General features: G+C 36.8%; 1 protein-coding gene across 3 annotated transcripts in view; it reads left to right on the top strand.

The window, feature by feature from the left end:
• Positions 1-23,803, top strand: part of LOC105392983 (protein kinase C and casein kinase substrate in neurons protein 1) — an 87,335-nt gene that overhangs the window by 32,893 nt on the left and 30,639 nt on the right. For all 3 annotated transcript variants that reach the window (XM_048625325.1, XM_048625326.1, XM_048625324.1), the window contains one exon: positions 2,248-2,396. In XM_048625325.1, the coding sequence (XP_048481282.1) occupies positions 2,248-2,396 (149 nt within the window). The remainder of the gene's footprint in view (positions 1-2,247; positions 2,397-23,803) is intronic.

Raw genomic sequence — 23,803 nt, 5'->3', positions numbered from 1 at the left:
GACGTGTTTCGCCGAACCGCCATTATGAAACCCGTCAGGGAACTTACGAAAAGCGTCCAGCCTGCGGGGTCACGCCAGCTTGCGAGAAACGAAGTGCTGAACTACACACGACATAACAGCTTTTGCTTGTTCGTTTTTTGTGAAGGAGTAACCCTCCCGCGCCGGGGTACAAGCACGATTATTAACTGCGATTGTGTCACATGCTTTATTATAGACGGCTCTCTCTGCTTGCGCTCTTGCAATAACTCTTGTTCTGGTGAAATGCTGTGCATCCAGTCATGTAAGGCTATTAAGGATCGGTGATTTGCTAGTTACTTCTTCCCAAGCAAGGCCAATAATGTATATCAGATTATAAGCTCACGAGCAATGAAACAGTCCCATCTGCTATTGTCGTTCCATATCTCACTGGGACTTTTGTGTATTGTAGAATTTAGAGTCATCTCTGATATAAGAATAATGGAAAATGTTGTCGCTTTATTAAATACAGACTGCCAGGGTTCCTCTCATATTTTATGACAGATTAAGGCACAGGTGTTTTGCATACATACATAAAATTATATTATATTCAATCGTCCACATAAGGATAATACAGTTACCGTCGCGAACGTAAATAAAACCTGTTATGTGAGTTTTTACGCATTCCATTTCGAGTAGCCGATGGAAATACAAAATGACTAGCTCTCAGGTTTTTCAATTAGCATCATTCACTTTTGAATGACTGCCTGATCTGAGATAGCAACTATATTTAGCACACGTAAATTGGAAGCAGGGTACAAGGTTTACCCTTAGCAATTACCTGCAGGGCCTTCGCACGGGGTTTTGACCCTTAACGGCCTTGGCACAGACGCTGGTTTCCTCTAGTTCACGGTGGCCTGTGTAGCCAGTGATTTAAATAGTCGATCATTAGGCTTCAAGCGTTGCTTTGCCGCAGAGGAATATCGGCTTATCACATCGTATTAGTGTGTAGTTTTGTTTTACCGCCAGAGGACTGAGGTTGCCGACATAGCAGCTGTTAAAATCTGCTATAATCTGCAGTTTTACCTACCAAAGAACCGATAACTGTTAGGTTCGACGACTTCCTTGCTAGAGTCGCTTAGGAGATAAGTTAGATTGTTGTCACGCTCAGCAATGTCTATGTCCGGTGGATTTTATTATATTGACTGATGATGATGGAATTAATGAGGCTGATCCTGAAATGCTGAAGGTTGAACGAAGGCCCACCGGTGCGTACTCCAGTGGATACTAATGAGCCCGATGGAAGTATACTAGTTAAAGTTAATTTCATATAGACTCTGTAAAATGTTGCGTCATTGTGTTTCTGGTGTTGACGTGTCCAATTTTCAGTACATTAAAAGCCATTTCCGCTATTATGTAGTAAAACGTATAAACCTACTAGTACGTGTGTGGTGGGTTGATAATGATTTTCGCAGACCTAAGTTTTACGATCGGCCGTAAAATTACAAAAGCTCACAGCTTTTATAGATGCTGCGTACATTTGCAAGTAATTATGCAATCTGAAAGATTTTTTGCATGATTTTGGTATTGGCTGTTCGATAATTATGCACATGAATAAATAATTTATTTTAGACTATGGCCTTGACACCAAAAATACATGTTTTTTTTGAATATTATTGTTAATTCAATGCGAAATCGATAAAAATATCAACAGATATTCGGAAGCACTTTGTAGCATGTAGGTACATAATACTCGTCTGTTATCCCACTCAGAGGCCACCTTCAAGCGAGGCGCCCATTTTCCGCTGGATCGCATCGGATCATATCAAGATCGGATTATAAAAATGAGTTCAGTGCACTCAAGGTACATTACAATACATCGAGAATCTACACGTCTGTATACATTCTTGTTGTACATAAAATTTCATATTTGAAAAGAATTTAATGGTTTTAACATTCCAGGTTTCCTTTTCTCTTACAGAACTACTGCTGTTAATATGTATAGTATAGGTCTCTACTACTACTCAATGTCCTCCAAGATCCAGCGCAGTAACAGTACCATACAAAAATCATCCGTTTCGATGCTACGATATCACAGGCAAATAGACAGATCAACGTATAACTACCATCCCTTTTAACGTTCCAGGATTCCTTTTCCAATATATATTATGGGTTCCACTGCTTTGCGAAAACCTCCCGAAACCAGCGCAATAGCTAAAAATCTATGCCTCCATTTACCATCTACGATATCACAGACACCTTAAACTTACAACACCCCGTCTCACCCGCCAGGTCCGGAGTACGGCACGATGGAGGCGGCGTGGAAGGGCGCGCTGGGCGAGGCGGAGCGCCTGTGCGAGCTGCATCTGCGCGTGCGCGACAGCCTCGTCAACGACGTCATCACGCAGATCAAGAACTGGCAGAAGGACAGCTATCACAAGGTGAGCTGGAGACTGCAGCTGTAGCGTCATTTGTTTTTGTTCGTCATCGCTCAATACTTACTTAGTCTGCTGGCTCAGCGACCCGAAGTGGATCTTGGCCTCAGACACATGAAGTCGCCACTGGTCTCTATCCTGCGCAGTCGCTCTCCACCTCCAGTCACCTGCCTGTAGTTGGCGCTCCTTGCCGACTTCATCGCTCCAGCGTCGTTGGTAACCCAACCCATGCTTTCTAGATGTTCGTCATCTAATCGCTCAATAGCTTTGTTATGTTCCCAAGACCTTTGAATAGTTCCGGAACTGGCAGAAGGACAGCTATCACAAGGTGAGTGCACGTGGCGCCATCTAGGTTGGAGGAAGGGCGCTCCTGGGCGAGGCGGGCTCGTCAACGACGTCATCACGCAGATCAAGAACTGGCAGAAGGACAGCTATCACAAGGTGAGCTGGAGACTGAAGCTGTGGCGTCATTTGTTTTTGTTCGTCATCGCTCAATACTTACATACTCTGCTGGCTCAGCGACCCGTGGATCTTGGCCTCAGACACATGAGGTCGCCACTGGTCTCTATCCTGCGCAGTCGCTTTCCACCTCCAGTCCCCTGCCTGTAATTGTCGCAGGATCTTGCCGACTTCATTGCTATATTGCTCCAGCGACGTTGGTAACCCAACCCATTCCAGCGATGTTGATCATCTAATCGCTCAATAGCGTGGTTATGTCCCCAAGACCTTTGAATAGTTCTGGAACTGGCAGAAGGACAGCTATCACAAGGTGAACTGGAGACTGAAGGCAAGCGTCCACCTATCGGTATCATACGTATCGCACCAATAGGATTGTCATAAATGTATGGAGAAACGGCGAGAGCAATGCCGATGACGTGAAATTGGATACAAAGAATACTAAATGCGATGCGTCCGTTGCGTACGATACCAATACGAGGACGGTTACATTAAAGCCGTAGCGTCATTCGTTTTAGAGGTTAATCGTTGAGAGCTTTGAGGAGTGCGTGAAGCTAAACTGCATCGCTTTATGCGTAAACACGGCTGCGTGTCAGAGAACTCTTGCTTGACAAAAACGAACGTGAGCTATCATGCAATCGGTACGCAACGAGATTGTTAGCGAAGCAGCAGTCCATACCGATTTTGTGAAGCTAAAGTGCATCTTCAGACAAAATTAATATTTCAGTGTCTCGTTTTCATGCACATGACGGCTTAAGTGCCAATTTCTCCATAGTCGGTTAGAGCATAACCAGGTATTAGTGGTTGACTTTTGACACATCTGTCAAGAATTTTATATGGAGATGACGTATAATTTCTTAACCAATCTCTGTCGGTTAGATAACCGACTATGGAGAAATTGGCACTAATACATCTTGGTATATGTTAACGACCAGTTAACCCCAAATTCGATTTGCTAATTGGAATATGGTGTTTTATTCGATACCTATGTGACTGGATGAAGTAGCAGGCAGGTTGTGTGCATGAAAGTGTCAAGGCACTAAGCCTTTATTAGTCTCTGTACTTGCAGCCGTAATCCGCTCGGTACAATAGTAAACAAAGCAGTGGGCGAGCTTCTAATAGGATTAGTGATGAGTTGATGACGCGGCAGCCATCCTTCGCGACAATGAATGAGAGTGATTTACTGTTGCTGTGGTGGTGAAAGATAGCAAAGATAAAAGTTATTGCACCAGTGAAATACGGTAGAAGCTGAAATACGCCAAAAATTTCCAGTTGTGGAGTTTTCGATTCTAACATAATTTCATGTTAGGTGGATTTTATAAAAGGAACAGTTTTTTCGGTTTTTGGACGTTTCCAACTGTGATACTTAAAGAAGTTGACTGCTTACAAGTTACTCGTATGTATGCCACAGAATCCAATAAACATACAAAAGTATCCTAAAGATAACGTAATGAATCTCTTTGATGATGATCTAATGTGTAATTATTTCTGTAATTACAATTCATACCCACATCTAGTAAACAAAATGCAAAACAATAAACTTGATAGCGTAATGATATTCTTATCGAGTCGTGATGGAAGCATCTCGGATGATGCCACCATGACTGCATGCTGACGGTATGTCTTGTTTTGAACCTACTGCGAATATTTCATTTAGTTAGAATGTTAATAAGTATTTTATTTTAATAGTGCTATACTTACACTGGACGTTAGTAGTATGGAAACCCCCTCGAGTGACATATGTATTATATTATGCTGAATAGGTACTAATCTGACTGGCAAATCTTTTCACCACGGTGACAAACTCTAGTGTAGCTCTAGGGTTCATCACAGACACGCTAAGGAGGCTTACGTTACATAATATATTAAATGAATTTAATAATTATTCCATGATGCATTTCACAAACTTCCATAATTAACTCAAAAAGGCAGTAACTGCTATTTCACTGCCACATAACTATGTGCAATCAATCGGCGGACATATCCTTATGTCACAGTCAAACCGCGCATTCAGACACCTAATAAGGATGCCGGGTTTCCGATTAGTCCATGCTTTGCCTATTTGGCCACTAGGTACAAGCTTGGCACGTGCTTAGACGATTAATTTAAGTACAGTAGGTAAAACAACATAACGTAACCATTACAAAACATTAGATTTTCAACGTGCTATAGAAAGAAAAGTGCTGTTATGTAAAACGGCGAGTAGCGTAAAGTATGAAGCGTTATGAAGTGTGAAATTCCGATAATTTTATCGGATTTGCATTTATTTATTGCCGTCGACATTTTATTGTGATTATTAAAAAAAGAATTTGCTTACAAAGTTATTTATTGCGTCAATGCTTATTTTTTGTTGTGTAGCATTTTTTTTATATTAGCTTAGCATTTTATAATTGTAGTCCAGTCGACTTTGACCAGAGATTTCTGTGTCAACTCGTCAACTGTTGTGGGGCTTCGCTGAGGCCGGCCATCAGCTATGGAGGTTATTGATAATGATAATCTAAAGGACTGTAGTAAGCTAATGAGTTACCTACATATTAAGATCAGAGCTGCGGTAGTCAACTGCTGGACATAGGCCTCTTTAAAGGCACATCTCTGTCGACGGCCTTTCTCATAGTTAGCAGATGATAATATGTCGTTTAGTATTTTGGGCGCACTACAGTCTCTGCTCTCTTATTAATTAAGCCCCACTTGCACAAACATTTAAATCTAGATTTAGTGTCAAATCTCGATTTAAGAAACGTCAATTCATATAAAATTTGATACTAAATCGAGAGGCCCTAAGTGAGATACAGGCTCAAAGTAGAAGTAGAAATAAAAAATCTGTCAAATATACATCAAATCAAATGCTACAGTCGGACGAATTTATGAAATGTGCCTGTTAAAATGTAAGTAGTAACTTGTATTTATAAGCTTAAATTCTGCCAAGTCAGCCTCCCAAACGTGTCATCCACACTACAGTATCGCGTTGGCCCGCTTCCAACCAAACTATATTGAATTTCAAGCCCTGATGTATATTTCATACCACATATGGAACCATGTGTGGAATATAAAAACTTTGCAAGTGGTTATATGTAGGTATTGTTATATGTTTTTCTCACCTGTAAAAATAAGTAGTAGCTAGCAGCTTATAAACTACTGTCTTGTTGTCTAGTTAATTTTGAATGTCTACAAAACGTATTCTATCAAATCTTCTTTACTGGTTTACTACCAGCGTTAGCCACCGTGGTTTAAAGATCAAATTAAACTGTACATGTAGATCCCATAAGAAGTTAGTTTTCTTTGAAAGTTTCAATATTTTCCACATGAGCTGAGGCGCAAGCGGGCGTCTGGTGAATAATTGACGGTCCACGAACTCCTCACAAAGCGGCTGGCAGCGCTCCAAGCAGTCTTCAGAAAAAAAGTGACTTGAAAATAACTTGACGCTACCTGACCTTTGCGAATGCGGGTGAATTGTGCGCCAGAGGTCTACTCTTGTAAAATTGTAGGACAAATTACGAAGTTTCGTACGGTACGTTAGTTGAAACTTCATATTTAGTCAAGCAAGAGTAAGCCTCCAGAGCCCTGCGGGATTAACGGTGTCGTTGATTCCATTTACTGTCTTCATAGTAGATATATATACATAGTACATATTAGTTTTTTCATTAGTAATAATCATGAATATTCATAAAATAAAATAACATGATTAGTCAACGATCTTTCACCGTCACACGCACACGTAAATCTCAAAAGGTACGCAGATTAAAATATGATATTATACGGTGTATGTTTTCAAAACTTATAACTTCAAGTTTTATCTCAACGCTATGTCAAGGCATAGACAAGTTGTCGTTAGTTCTCGAGACGTCTTCGAGTCACAGCTATAAGTCTCAACTTTCATAAATTGCTAAACCTCAGCCTACGGGGGGCTAGTACAGATAGCTACAAAATCACTTTGAAAAGCTTAGTATACTTGTAAACTTCTATGCTTCATCCTTAGTCTCCCACTCGATGTTTCGACAAATTCCGCTACTGTGCTGCATTTGTTCAGTTTAATGCAGTTAGTTTCAGACTTTACAGACCGTAACAGACTTAAGGCACTGGGAAGCTGGCGACTGTGACTATTTTATTTGTATTTAGTAGTTATAAGTTCCAACCTATTTTAAAAACTTTATATAGGCTCCCGTGTAAGTTCTTCAGCTTGTAAAGACAAACCATGCAACGTCCCATATCCTAATCCTAACTATCCTAACTAATATTATAAATGCGAAAGTAACTGTGTCTGTCTGTCTGTTACTCTTTTACGCCAAAACTACTGAACGGATTTGAATGAAATTTGGTATGCATATGTTTTAGACCCTGAGAAAGAACATAGGCTACTTTTTATCGCGGAATTCCCACGGGAAAACTTTTTAAGGCGAAGCGAAGCTCGCGGAACAGCTAAAGAAAATTAAAGTAAAGTATTGTTTATTTGCATGAATAAAGGTGTGCTAGTCCACCAACCCGCACTAGGCCAGCGTGGTGGACTAGGCCTAAACCCTTCCATCTTTGGAAGGAGACCCGTGCCCCAGCAGTGGGGACGTAATGGGTCGTGATATAAAGGTGTTACATAAGATGTTACATTAAAATGTCAATAAATAAAAAAAAATCACTATATTCTACCATGCAGGCATGCAAATATTATTATCTAATTACAATTATGTCACTATCAGTATAAAATTAAGATCATCAAATATTATTAATTATATATTATATTATTTCTAGTCAAAATAGTATAATAAGCTAGTTTGAAATATATAGTAAGAGCCGAGTGAATGTTATGTTCGCGACTGTAGGTACTCGCAGATCTAAGTTCAAGTTCAAGTCTCCGCGTTCGCACCGACATTTTAATATTCAATGCTGTGCAGCGATTATAAGATTCGAATGCGTATCTTCAACTGTCACTGTCAAAATGTAAGGCAAATTTGTTAATTCCAAAAGTGACATTTGTTTTTTCCATGTTAGGTGGAATTTCACCAAACGCTAAACGCCTGTCAGTTAGTGCAAAATGTATTTAAAATTTTATTTAAATACTATTTTATATACGTTTAGCGTTTGGTAAAAGTCACCCTTAGTGTAGTTTCGAAAATAGAATCGAATCCTGTGATCGCACCTCTGAAGGTGCTCAGAGCCGCGAGCACAGGATTCGAAACCTCCGTTTACGTTGCGTATCGTCAAATGTCACTGTCAAAATGTAAGGCATATTTGTTTGTTCCAAAAGTGGCATTTGATTTTTCCATAATTATGTTTGTGTAGATTCAAAAATAGTATCGAATCCTGTGCTCGCGGCTCTGCTCACGTTATCTTTATAAGTACGTATTACTGGTGTGCGTAATATAACGGGTTTTTGTTTTAACCTCTACACAAATAAACAACGATGTTGTATAATAAGTGTGTTTAATAAGTGATGTGATGGATTTTTATTTAGGTTTTGTTTGCTTAGCTTGGGTTCCGCTCATCTGGCATAATCTTTATTGACCAAAACTCATTTCGCATAACTCGTATGGTCTAAACTTTTTTGGCCGAACCATCACTTTGCCAAGACTTATGTGGCATAAGGCTCGTTTCGTCTAAATTTTAGACGAAACGAGCCTTATGCCACATAAGTCTTGGCAAAGTGATGGTTCGGCCAAAAACTCTTTAGGCACAATCTTTAAACACCTAAGTTTCGTTTGCTCAAATTTATGTTCGTCTATACCTATGTATAATCTTGTTTCTCCTAATGTTATCTTAATAAATAATATATGAAGTATGTAGTAAATGTACAAATTGTGGTATTTTTTTCCTACATCCCGAAAATCACGATATTGTATGATCAAAAAATCGAAAGTTAACGACCAATATAATTATTACAAACCCCATGAGATCGAAACCTAAAAATAGGTGCGACGACGAGCAAAGCGAGGAGGAGCGTGTTAGGTGCACATGTTCATCAAAACCAAAGCGGAGCGCAGCGAAGCGGAGCGGAGCGTTTTCCAAACAGCGGAAACAATACAAGGCACCAGTTTGCGCTATGTAGGGAGACGCTCCGTCAAAGTTAAAGCCAAACGAATATTATTACTTTGTATAAACCTATGCCATAGCATTATTTATTTATTTATTTATTTATTTAATTCTTTATTGCACAGATATAAAATAAATGTACAAAAGGTGGGCTTAATGCCTAATATTATTAGGCTATTCAAGATTTGGCCATACCATTATTAGGCTAAACAATGTTATGCGAAATAACTTTTTACTAAACGAGATTTATGCCATACGATTTTCGGCGTAACGAGACTTTGACCAAACGTTACTATGCAATACGAGATTAGGCAAAAAAATCTTATGCCAAAAAAGGTAGAACCGCTTAGCTTACATATTATTATGGAATAATCTTTAGCTAGATAATACCTTTATCATAATGTTTGTTTTTACCTGTGCAAAATTTATGAAACGATCGTTGGTGAATGTTTGTCGAACTACATGACAAGTACGACCTATATATACAGGTGCTGCAAAAAGGGTATCTCAGGGTGAGTCACCCCCTTTCGGCTTAGTATACCCTTTTTGCAACACCCTGTATACATTCTGGCCTTTCTAGTTATGTATTTTTATGTTCACACCAGCCCAACCAACCTACAAAAGGTAATAGGGGGACTACTCTTGCTTGGCGAAATACAAAGTTACGGAGCGCTGCTGCCCTAACTACGACTCTATCTCGTTAAGGGCCTGTTTCACAATGTCTGGTTAGTGGCTACCTGTAAGATAAAACACCTGCTGTCACTGTTAAAAAAAATAATAACAGAGAGTGACAGCATGTATTTTATCTCACAGGTAGTCACTAACCAGACATTGTGAAACAGGGCCTAAAGGTACCGATTGCATGGCAACTCTCCGATACTTCTTTAAACAAGAGAAGCCTCCTAACTCACAGCACCGAAGACGTGTCTAAAGCCGGGTCCAGACGAGTGTAATTTAGCGTCAACAGTGTGGACGGCACGCGAACTCAACCAAACGAGCACTGCGCGCGCTTTTGTGTTCGCGTGAAAAACCGACAGCCGATGGAACCGCGAGCGTTACATGTAATGCTCGTTGTGACGTCCACACGTAGAATTCGTGTTAATTAAACGGTAAATTACATTACACGTTACACTCGTCTGGACTCGGCTTAAAATGTAACCTGCTGCACATACAGTGGTCGGGAGGAATATTGTAGGTAGAGACAGTTACTCTGATATATTACTATCGGAACCATCTACGATAACTACGTGACTAAATCTAGATAGCTGCCCAGTGCCTGGATTAACTAGATCGGAGAATGTCGATACGATATCGCGGTGCACGTGATTTATCGATATCGATTTATTGATTGCCTCGCCTCTAGGTATGCGGATGACGTTTATTTTACCCAGAAGTGTTTGATAAGAAAGTCTTTAATTATTTTGATAAAATATGAAATTTGTATCTTAAATCTACTAATATCCCTTTATATAATTATAGTGCATTGCAGCAGCCAACCTCTGTCAACTAGATATTTTAAAAAGGGTGAACTACGAGTATTAAATATGTTGTGTATGTATGAGACTTATATGAAAATGTATTAAGGGAATGCAGTGGTATAAGGCGTGAGTTTGTGTGAAAATGAAACCTACATTGACATAATATTGACACATCTCTCTAACTTGTGATAATAGGAAAAACGAGGAAGTGCGCTCATCGCCTGTGTGAAAGTTATGCCTAAAATAATTAGCGGAATAGTGCTAAATGTACAATCACTGTTAATTGGATAAGCGGAATGTATAGAGCCGGCGACGGCTGGTTGTAATGTTTAGCAGAAATATAGGAATCTTGAAAATGCCGATTTTGCTATTACTTAGAAATAATGGTCTGCATTAATGAGTTAAGGCATTTTAAAAGTGGTATTAATGACTTAGTGATTTTATTTGGTTATTTACAAATATTTATGAAGCGCTAACAAATATTTTATGCATCTTACTAATATGAAAAATATCAATTTTGAAAAACCGTTGAAACTATAGTACCTAAGTAAAAAATATGAAAATCTAAGTTTATTTTTATTTTTTTTTGCTTCTGACTCTACCTACATAATATGTCCCTGCACTGCTGCTATTCTTATCTGTTATCATTTTCCCCTGAATTTGATACAATTATTACTTTTAATCACGTTTTGTAAAATTTATCGCGATAATTCTTGATTAAAATACCTATCCTATTATGTCGATGACTTCATATTTTTTATATCTAAATAAATAAATATAAATATAAATCTTTATCGGAGTCCATAATTAGAAAGAGGGTTTATAATAGATGTTGTTGCATGTTACATACAAACTTGAAAAAAAAACACTTAAATAAACTCACGACGAAAGTAAAAAAATATGTCAAGGGCTACATTAACTGATAGTAGTTATAATGATTATGAATGTCTATTAAAGTATGTATTTTGAGGGAAAACCGCATAATTTATTTATCTTTGGGGGCCCTTTAAATCATAAAACATTAAACTCTTGCAACATTTCATATAGCTTTATCCTCTATCTGTTAGAACTGTATAACGTAATAACATACTCGTGTTAAACAGAAACAATGATCACTATCAGTCGAACCGGCCCGGGAACCAAACCCGAGACTACAACAACTATATTACCAACTAGCTGTTCCCGCGAGCTTCGCTTCGCCTTAAAAAGTTTTCCCGTGGGAATTCCGGAATAAAAAGTAGCCTATGTTTTTTCCCAGGGCCTATACCATATGTATACCAAATTTCATTCAAATCCGTTCAGTACTTTTGGCGGGAAAGAGTAACAGTCAGGCAGACAGACAGACAGACACAGTTACTTTCGCATTTATAATATTAGTTAGGATAACAGTTTATGTTGTTAAAGTTAAATAAAGGGATAGTGCGGAAAACCATAAAGTATCCAAGCAATATAGATTTCTACAGTTGTTAGTTCTGAACACAGTGTTAGTTCAATAATCTTTCTAATTATCTTTTATATTTGCTATCACAAATCGTCTGCACGCAATTTCATATAACTCTTGCGTGTAATTAAAGTGTTCTATGAATTTTCTTGCACGGGTTTTTTTTGGTGGTAGGTAAGTCTAAAGGAAATTACATGTGTTTCTGTCACACAGCAACAAAACAATATGGGCAAGTAACACACAAATTTAGACATATATTTATTAACAAATATACTTAAATACCGTGTGCTGTTTCCATTGAAGAAGATAGGTTCCAACTCAGCATAATGCTATGATTAGTGCATATCGCCAACGCTAACTTAGGTAAAAAAATATTAGGACAGTCATTATTCTTTGTAATTTCTTACTCTTTATTAAATTAGGGCAACCGTTAGACAAAAAAGAACAGCCATCTTTTACACGTTGCAAAGTAGCTTTGTCGTACTGTAGTGAGTTGCAATAGTTATAGCACCCTTCAGAGCCGGCTGCATCTGAGTGTAGAGTGGTTATGCGGTTATGTAATGTATGCATGCGTATATTATGTATGTATGTAGGTAGGTAAGTGGCGTGTGTCGCCGACGGGAGCCGGGAGGGCTACTCCACAGTGACAAAACCTAACGAACGAGAGCTTAGTTTAATACGAGCAACTAAAAAGTTACCGTTACATAGCACCAATTTACTCCGTAACCGAAAAGGCTGGCTGAATTACACACTGTCTACAATATTGAAGTACATTTAAGGGCCCGTACAGGGTGACGTGCCGCGCCAAATTTGGGTTTTCAATGCTCTTCACACAGCACACGCAGTGACACGCACACATGTAAGTTTGCACAGTGGGTCGATAAACTTTTACTCGTCAACTTTATTGACGATTATGTTCAAGTACATTTTGGGTGATTTTAGGGTAAGTATAATGTTTACTTACGGCACCAGGAAAGAGTAGAAATGAATAGGGGTGCCACGTTACTCCATACTCGGAACCCGATTAGCTTTCTCAAACAAATGTGGTATTTACTTGTAGAAAGGTAACTACAAGTATTAAAGTGTAGATAATAAGTTTCGGACATCCTCCAGCCAACTGAACCCCGACGACAAAGCAAAGTAAATACAGAGTGTCTTACTCCTTTTTATCCGACTGCCGAAGGTGTGTATGTTTGCCTGTTTCTTCGTTCCCTCCTGTAGCCTAAACGGCTTGATAGATTTTGATGTATGAGGTATTGTTAGAAGCGTATTGATAGCGCGATGGTTATAAGCTATGTGACGTTACATTAAAATGTACATAGCGCCCACTAGAGGACATAACGTGATGGACGAAATAAAAAAAAATCAACTATGCCGTGTAAGGTATCAAATGAAAGGGCTTGATTTTTACATTACAAAAATATGCATATTTATTTATTTATTTGATACTTTATTGCACAAATATGAAATATAAGTGTACAAAAGGTGGACTTAATGCTAAAAGCATTTTCTACCAGCCAACCTACAGGAGGTACAGAAAAACTAGTAAAAAGGTGCAACAAAAAAAAAGTACTTACTAAATTGAAAAAACAAAAACAAAATAAAGTCACTTGATAATTAACTTAATAGATATACATAAAATATACATAATATACTATAAATTCAATATATATATATATATATATATATATATATATATATATATATACATATATACATATATACGAATACCAATTATATATATACAATAATACATACAAAATTATAATTGAAGGTATTTAAATAACAACACCAAAATTATTGAAATAAAAAATGATCATGAACTACTGACGTAAAATTTCATAAAATAAAAACAATTAAAAACTTACAAATAAAAATATATAATTATAAACAAACAAAAAACCCGACTGCACGCTAAAAACATGAAAATAAATCCCAATGTTAATGGAAAGCATCGCAGGCGGGGACCAACTTGACCGCCACTCAAGGCCGTTTTCTAAGTAACATTCAGCTAAATGGTGAACCCTCTGCTGGTCCCCGCCTACGATACTTTCCATTAACATTGGGACTTGTTTTCATCTTTTTAGCGTGCAGTCGGGTTTTTTGTTTGTTTATTATTTGTTACGTATATACCGCTTTTTCAATACCTGTAAGTAAATTTTTTGGTAGCAGCATAATATTTTTTCTTATTTTTTTTTTATTTTGTTTCGTACCTCAAAAGGAAAAAAGCAATCGTTATAGGATCTCTTTGTTGTCCGTCAGTCTGACTGACTGTCTGTCACCGCCCTTTTTCTCAGAAACGGGTAGAGATATCAAGCTGATATTTCCCATAGATGGGGAGTAACCCAAAAAAAATATATTGTGGTACTCGCTGTCCCATACAAGTAAATTGGGGCTGATATTTTTTCCGGTTATTTTGATGGTGAAGGTAGGGTATCTTTGTATAGGTCTTTTAATATAATAGGTATAAAAAAGGTTAAAATATAATTATTTTGCTTTTACCCTTAAATTTTACCTAATTTTTAAAAATGTTTTTAATAGATGGCGTGATTTTATGTTGGGTAACTCAGAATAAGAAGTGATGATATCTCAGAATAATAATGGTTAATTGTGCTATTCCGCTGAGCATCGAAGCCGGTGGGACACTAGTGAAAAGTGGTCATGGAAATGCACCAGGGTAGACCCTGCTCCTAGAACAAGGTATGAGTTTGTGATGTGTGTGCGTGAAAAGCGAGGATGGAATTTTTGTTGTTGTTGCTGTCTATGTGTCGAATAAATGTATCATTATCTTTATCTTCAAATCACTCCATCTATCGTTGGTTTTTTTTGTGGCTACTGTCTATAGAAGAAATTCCGTCATTTACAGTTTTACGTTACGAATTTATTTTTATTTATTTTATTTTTATTTTTACATTTTCGTGGAGAACTAACAGCATTTTATTAATAAATAATTATTACTTATGAACACATAACAACTTGATGCCATTAACAGAATGAAATTAGTAAACCCAGTAAACCTATCTCATCCAGAGGAAACATAAAATATCTTTCTCTCTCTCTGAAAAACATATTTAATAGCCCAAACTCGATGCTTTTAGCTATTAACATCTTTGAAATAAAATTGAGCCACCACCGTGTTACTGCCCTCATCAGATCCTCACGAGACCATACCTCAACCAGCACCATGAGACTGTATTTTTGATCCCTAACCTAATGTTCCTGCGTATTGTCATCACTTAGATCCATTCGCTATATTCCTGCTCCTCATCAGACTTTTACGAGACTGTAATGTCACGAGAATATTGCCCACTATGTAATTTAATTTAATGTATTGAATATACCAGAAGAATTATGCTTCCTCAATTTCAAATCAAATTATGTTGGTGTCATAAAAGATGAAAAAGTGCAATGACAACCAATGTGCAGTGATTTTGTATCTGTACACGATTAGATCGCGAGCTGTCAGTGCTGCCTAAACCGACGTGACCCTTCTTTGGAGGCCAGCGGCCAACTGAGTCAAACGTCACTTGTGTTTATGATTTTATAACACAGAAAGCCGCCATAGATATTTGTATGAAGATTTGAGCGAAAAAAATTGCTCAAGTTTGCAATTAATTTACACAAAATAAGTGTGTGTTTATTAAAAAACAAGGTATTTAGCGCCTAGTCCAAGCATTTAACTTTATAATATAATAAAAATCATGTGAAAATTCTTGATAATTACGACACAGTTGTTACAATACGGGAGTGTGATTTACTGGTTTTTCCTCATATTCTGAATTTTATTTACAGTTATCCATAAGTATTTACTTGAATTCGAATCATTCAGCACCTAGCTAGACTCTTTGGCTACCTGTGTGATTTTTTTCAAGGTTGTAGAGCATCGTTTACTACATAATTCTATGACAATGCCAACCCTCGATTACCCCTTGCCGACCCTTAATCAGAATATTGGCAACTATTGTTTTCAGATTTCAAAACTAAAAATCATCTGAGTGTTGGCACTTTGTAAGGGGAACTTTTTCATTGCTCGTGTGTGTACTACGAGATAGAGTCGAGGTAACTCTGAAACTTAGTTTGACGCTAGCTGATGGAGTGGTCCCACAGGCGTTGTGAGAAGTGGCGATTGAATTGAGGATGAGTTGTGTTTATCTGCGGTGGATAGGCCGCCATTTGCATCTGTTGATGAGTTCATTTTGTTTACAGTCCAGTTTGATGTGATTTGTTGTAGTGGTACAGTTCCCCAAAATTGATAATGCACATAGAAATCTTCGTCATTGTTCGGCAACGGTCGTATTCCCGAGCGTTAGAAAAATATTATGTATTTAGAGTGGTTAAGTGCATTTTCTTCATGAAATTTTAGTAGAATTATGTAATTGGTGCTAAAAGAGATAATTGATTTATCAGTAACGAAATTTGATTCGATAATTCATAATATTCCATAATATAAAAATTTACTTCGAAAATGTTACAGTAGGTACTTTTCAAGTGTCTTACTGAAGCTGATGTAAAGATGGATGAAAGAAGGTTTGAATAACACAAGGTTTATATTATAAGGAGAAATGGATTTCAAACACAGGTTTATATAAAAAAATTGAAATCTCAGTTCAAAAGTATTTACAGTGCTGATCATTCAAAATAATATTACAATTACAAACTTGGTCTTTTGGGTGTGGCTTTATTGGCAAAGAGAAGTCTATCAATGTGACGCATATTTTATTCTTAAATGTGCCTCATAATATGGCATCGTCAAAAATAATTAAAGTTGAAATTAAATTCACATTTGAAAAAAATTACAAGAACGATGTGTAATTGCAGCTCTTTATAATTCCACAAAAGTAATATTGATCTTGACCTTGAGACCCTTGACTGATCGGTGACAGCCACCGACCGCCCAAATTGTTTTCGATTATGTGTCACATGATATTGACTACTATTTCTTTCGAACAAGGATCAAAATGCAAGTGCTTTGTTTAAGGCACTGATTCGGGTGTTTCCGGGAATACGACAGTTTGCGAAGATTTGCATGCGCATTATTAATATGGGAGAACTGTACGTAAGGTTTTATTCCGCATTATAATACAATAAACTTTATTTGCACAGAAGTAATCAATACACAATTGTAAAAAAATAATCACATATTATGTAAATGCAGGTACAAAGTGCGGTCTTATCGGTAAAAACAATCTCTTCGAGACAGCAAATAATTTTACTTTACTTTGCCTAAAATTCTTACTCTAAAAAACTCGATAAATGTACAACTCCAATGATTCCAATGTTAAGCGGTTATCAGTATCAGTATCAGATATGTACGGATTTTATCTTGTTTTTTTTCTCCATCTTGAAGATTGCGTTATCTAGTGGACTTGTCGATCTACACTACATGTAAATACTGCAGTATTTGTCGACATATCAAACTATGAATTTCATCACACTTACCTTACGATCTTAGTAGTCGAGTGAAGACCACGTACAGGCAAACGCAGCGTGGGACGCCCTCCTGCCCGCTGGACTGACGACCTTCGGCGGGTAGCCGGTAGTGGTTGGACGTGGAAGGCCGAGGGCCGAGTTTTGTTGCGCTCCTTGGGAGAGGCCTATGTCCAGCAGTGGATGATTATTGGCTGATGATGATGATTAGTAGTCATCAAAAGAAAGATTCAGCATGACAGCTCTCGCTCGTCTGTTGTAAAGCTAAAGTAACCCTCCAGAGTAGTATCTGGTGTACTGATTCATATTATGATTTGAACGCGTGGAAAGTGGTTAATGATCTGACGCGGGGAAAAAATGAACGCCATTTGTATTGTACCGAACAATAGTGGTGTTAAACGTAGCAGTGGAGCTAGTTTGCAGATCACATACTGTGGTATAGAGATTATCATTTTACTCACATTTGAGTGTGTTTTGCTCAATTTCAAATAATTGAGTACATAAATATAATGAGGTTTCAAAAGAGCGGTGGTAGCTCAGTCGGGTAAGCGCCCGCTTTTCACGCAAGAGATGCGGGTTCGAATCCCGGCGCTGACATGTACCAATGAGTTCTTTTAACTTAAGTACAATGTATACCATCTCTCTTACGGTGAAGGAAAACATCGTGAGGAAACCTGCATATCTAGATTTAGCACATCTAGATATGTGAACCCACCAACCCGCAGTGGACCAGCGTGGTGGGAAATGGTCCAAGCTTAGGAAGGCAGTTTAGACCTTGGGGATATGCACAAAGGTTCCACTCGAGAGAGCCAGGTGCAGGTACATACACTCCCACAGAGAATAGAATAGAATAGAGGTTTCAAAAGTTACAACAGACGTATTTTATCAATCATAATATTTTTCTTCGGATAGGTGTATGTTTGAATTATCATTATGTTCTTTACACGGATTTTGTTTCATATTATATCAGAAATTATCTTAAATTATAAAAAAAAATATTAGCTACTTATAGATTTTCTAAACATGGAAATCACAAAGCAGTTGTACATATAGACTGAATGATGGTCCCAAGCTCGCATGCAGCCGTATCTTACGTCACAGCACTCATAATCATGAGGTAACGTGTGTTTTTATAGACAACCTTCACGGTGGTTGTAAGTCAATGATTAGCATACATCCATACGAGCTAACATCGGAATGCAATGGCAATGCTGATTATTGATTCCCTATTGTTTATTATAATTTATGGTTTTCCGTGTGTTGTGTGTGGGACGCAGTTAGTGGTTGGCTTCTGGGTTGGCTATTCATGATGTTTGCTTTGCTTCATTCACCTGTTTAACTTTCAAATCTTCTAAGAAAATTTTAAAAAGTCGTGTAACAAAACTTGCTCAAAATGACCTCCTGAATATAAATAAAAATGCTGATTCAGTAAACGCAGAACATGTTTCGTAACTGGAATGCTGAATCATATTTAATGGAATTGCCCGAGTGGGTAGGATTTTCCAGTTCTGACCGATTATAAGTAAAATACATTTGAGTTTAAGAGTAGATAGTATAAATTTTCCTAAAATAATGCCATGAAAAAGCCATGATGGCAGATGAAACGATTGTTTGCTATAAAGCGATGGGATGTTGAAGGATTGTTCACGCCGACGCCTCCTTATTACGAGCGTCGGGCTCTATTCCCGGCGCTCTACATTTAGAAGAAAAATACTTATGTCAATCACTTACGAAAATAACAACACGAAGAAATCACTACTATAATTCTAAATACATAATTCTAACTCTTAATTCTAATATCTTATAAAATACGTTCTTTAATATACTACTACTAAACAAATCTCAATATCTCTTCATCGTCTTAATCATCACCGTCACGCTCATCGACCCTCGTCTTCGAGTCTTCGCCAACAAGGATATACCCTTTCTGCTTACTAGATCACTTTAGCAGCAGCCTGTATTCAAAGATAAGTAACTTCGTATGTATGTAATATAATTTACATAATACGTACTCATTATGTGCTTTAATAATATGAACATGAGTGGATAATCATCGGCCTGCGTTGCAGAACGGTGACGTATGTACTCGTATTATTGCCTGCAATCATTTTCACATACCACAGTCACAGCTTGTAAATAAGAACTAGTTACTCTCGGCAGTTGCAAAGAAAGTCGTGGTTCTGTGCCAGTTTTTTTAACATTACATAAAATATTGTAAACTTAAAGTTAAACCTTTTGATAAATAAATATGTCAATCGCGGTTTCGCCTATCTTATTTACTTGATTGATGTATGAATGAAATTGAATGATTGACTCCGTGGTATATTTTATTTTACAAAAATAGACACACCAATAGCAGATAATGATAAATATGACCATACAATATTGAGACGTACTTTAAGGTTCTAATTTCTAATATACTTAAATACCTGAATGAATAAGTATGATAAATAACTGCATTATCAACTGGCAGTGTAATTAATAAAAACTTAAGAAAGAGAAAGTAACACACGGAATATTGAATTAGCCTTGTTAACACCCAGATATAACTTCTCATAGAGTTTGATTAATGACCAAGGGCCTGGCAAGGCGAGATGTTAATGAATTGTGGCTGATACACCTTTACTATTGATTGAAATGGTGTAAGATTAGGATTTGACCTATGTTTTGTTATGAATGCTTACATTATTTATACGCTCACGGGCAATGAAAACGTTCCACTCACAAAATGCCGGCACCAAATAACCCCGATTTTTTCGAACATTTAGTTTTATATTTCAACATAATATTACCGTTTTTAGTTCGTTATATACTGGTGCTCTGTTAAATGTACTGTAATGTTGCAGAGTATTTTGGTGCTTTTCTCAGAGGAACCTTTTCATTGCCCGATGCCCGTGAGTGTAGTATCGTATTGATTTGGCAGATCATTTAAATCTAAATGCAGTTACTCTTAAACAATTCATTATCCACTTTCGGTATTTCGGAATTCGAACGTCGACATAACTACGTCAGGATTTCAACCGGCGCAGTTTGAAACTAGTTGCGGTAGGTCATTATTAGTTATTAGATGAAATAGCGAATACCGGACCGGCGTTTCTACTCTATACTCTTCATTATGGCCACTCGCGTTAGTTTCAGGGGCACAAACGAAGTGCGCTGCTACGCTAATCGCGACTCTATCTCGTTGCATTAACAATACTGATTGCATGACAGGTTTTGTTCGTTTTTGTCAAGATAGCTAGAGTAACTTCTTGTGTCTCTACTCTCTATCCCTGTAGATCTGACTACTGAGAGGAGCTTTTATTTCTTGTGATTTTCATTGTATTGTACTTAATCAAGGAATACAGTTCCAGTCACATTTTAAGCGCTGCTAATTGCAGGAAAAGGGTCATTTGAATGGAATCTTCGTACACAAACCCTTTATGACTCACCTACACGCACCTCTGCATGTAGCAATCAAGTCTACGGCTATTTAATATGAAATTTAATGTGCATCGCTGTTTTGTTTTTGACCTACAGTTTCATTCCTACTCAGTGCTGTTTTGATGAAAAGGAGTCTTCCGTGCGATGGCCCTTGGGAGTCTAACGATCTTGCCGCAAAAACTGGACTCATAAAATGACTCACTGAACTCGCTTTAAATCTTGTATGGTCAACTTCATAAGCCGCTATACACTTTGTAACTTGTCAACTATAAAACCGTCAAGGTATTGATAAATGAATCGGCGGTCTGCGAGTTTGACAAGATACAGATGTGTATAGCTTCTTGGGACGCAGTAAATATCAAGGTATGACTATCCAGCAATCGTGGCGTAGGGATTCCTCAGTTGGCTGGTACTCTAGCACCTTTCTAGAAATACATTGCCAGAAATACATTAACAGGGTGTCCACTATCTGGAAAGTCAGGGAAAGTCAGGGAAAAGTCAGGGAAGCTCAAGGTGGTCAGGGAAAGTCAGGGAAATTGATGGACCACCTGGAAAGTCAGGGAAAAACTACTATCAAAGCATATTTTTGGGCAAAGTTGTAGTATTTTATGTTATTATTTTAGACGTGAAATACATAAATCATAAAATAAAATCTCGTTTAGTTTTTATAAATATTTTTGACTGATCCATACTATTACAATAGGTACAGATAAAGTATGGTGGTTTAATAAAAATATGACTGACATGGAAATATATGTGTTAGGAATTTTAAAAGTTAAGCTACAAGTAGATCTTGACATAGTTCAGAGGTTTTGAATTGTAAAATGATGTCCCATTATACAGGTTGTTGCAAAAGAGAGTGACTCAGCTCTAGCTTTTTTTTAATACAACGACAGCGCGACCGGGTATCTCCAGAAACGCTACCTTAGCGCGGTACCTACTTAGGGGGAAATTAAAGCACCCATGAAACAACTTTTATTCATTTTTCGGTATTGAAGGACTTAGAGAAGTCATGAGATGACTAATACAAGTAAAAAAAATATCCAAAAATTTACTATATGCCAGCTTTCTTACTCACACATTTAAAAATATATATACAGGGTGGCCCAAAGAGTGACGTCCAAAGGAAAATGTTTGATTCCTTAGGTCAAGGAGTAGCCAAATCACCCCCATGTATGTTCAGCAATTTTTAGTAGTTTAGGAGTTATGATTTTTTTTCCTATTTTTCTACGAAAATCGACCTCAGTGTTTAATTATGATTTATTATTTTTTTGGATGACTTTTTTAACGTATTTTTTTATTTTTGTGTCATCCTCTTAAGTCGTTCTTTTAACCATAAAAGTTTCAGCTTCCTAGCTGTAATGTAAGTTAGTTATTTTTATGTCGAAAGTTCAAATTATATCATCGAGCTAGACTGCTTTGAATTTTCTATTTGGAATTAAAAATTGAAATAGATATTCTCATGGTCCCTTATTAATTTCAAAAACTCCGCAAGGTTCCAAAATAAAATAAAAATAAACTATTGCTTAATGGGGTATTATTTGCAGAAAACAGCCTTCAAAGGTACTTGGGTGGAAATTACCTAATTAGTAAATTACCTCATTAGTAAATTGTTTCAGAAAGTTGAAAGATTCCTGTTATGTCATTACTAAGGACTAATTTAGTTAGAAAAAGTATCAAATTAAAGGGAAAATAAAATTATTTACTATTTTTTTTTATTTAAGTTACATTTTTGAATGTAAATTCTTAGTAAAATGTTTAAGTCTGAGTTGTAAGATTTATGAGATAATTGTATTATTAATACTAAGTAAATAAACTCAAATAATTATTTTACACATTTACTCACAATAAATTTTCAAAATGGCGACCTCCCACAGCAATACACAACCTACATCTACGCAAGAAATTTTCTTTAAGTCGCCTATACGCTTCTCAGTTTCATTCAGATGTCACTTTTTGACAGATGTCACATTTTTGAGAAAAGTTACTTTTTTGACATGTTTAACTTTTTGACAGATGTCATATTTTTTTACATTTGTCACTTTTTTGACTTAAAGAAAATTTCTTGCGTAGATGTAGGTAGTGTATTGCTGTGGGAGGCCATTTTGAAAATTTATTGTGAGTAAATTTGTAAAAGAATTATTTGAGTTTATTTATTTATTATTAATAATACAATTATCTCATAAATCTTACAACTCAGACATAAACATTTTACTAAGAATTTACATTCAAAAATGTAACTTAAATAAAAAATAATAGAAAATATTTTTTTTTTCCCTTTAATTTGATACATTTTCTAACTGAATTAGTCCTTAGTAATGACATAACAGGAATCTTTCAACTTTCTGAAACAATTGACTAATGAGGTAATTTCCACCCAAGTACCTTTGAAGGCTGTTTTCTGCAAATAATACCCCATTAAGCAATAGTTTATTTTTATTTTTATGTTATTTTGGAACCTTGCGGAGTTTTTAAAATTAATAAAGAAACATGAGAATATCTAGTTTAATTTTTAATTTCAAGTCGAAAATTCAGAGCAGTCTAGCTCGATGATATAATTTGAACTTTCGATATGAAAATAACTAACTTACATTACAGCTAGGAAGCTGAAACTTTTATGGTTAAAAGAACAACTTAAGAGGATGACACAAAAATAAAAAATACTTTAAAAAAGTTATCCAAAAAAATAATAAAACATAATTAATCCACTGAGGTCGATTTCCGTAGAAAATTAGGAAAAAAAATCATAACTCCTAAACTACTAAAAATTGCTGAACATACATGGGGGTGATTTGGCTACCCCTTGACCTAAGGAATAAAAATTTTTCCTTTGGACGTCACTCTTTGGGCCACCCTGTATACTTTAAAAACCTGTACTCTGCACTAGACCTAGCATAAAGTGAGCTCCAAACAATTCAAACTAACCTCTTTTGCAATAAAAACCAGTAGATTTCCAAAATGTTTAAGACTTTTTAAATATTGGACACTGACGGTAGGACTGGTCCACCAATTTAAAGACGCTCAGTGTGCTATGGAGAGAGCTATGCTTGGGGTTTCTCTGATGGATCGTATCAGAGATGAAGTTATCCATCAGAGGACTAAGGTTACTGACATAGCTGTCCAAATATAAATAAAAAAAAACGTATGCAAGCTGAAGCGGCAGTGGGCTG

This window comes from Plutella xylostella, chromosome 14 (genome assembly GCF_932276165.1).
Source record: "Plutella xylostella chromosome 14, ilPluXylo3.1, whole genome shotgun sequence".
NCBI classification, from domain to species: Eukaryota; Metazoa; Arthropoda; class Insecta; order Lepidoptera; family Plutellidae; genus Plutella; species Plutella xylostella.
The sequence above is the reverse complement of the archived record's forward strand: the minus strand, read 5'-3'. Positions and strand labels throughout refer to the sequence as shown.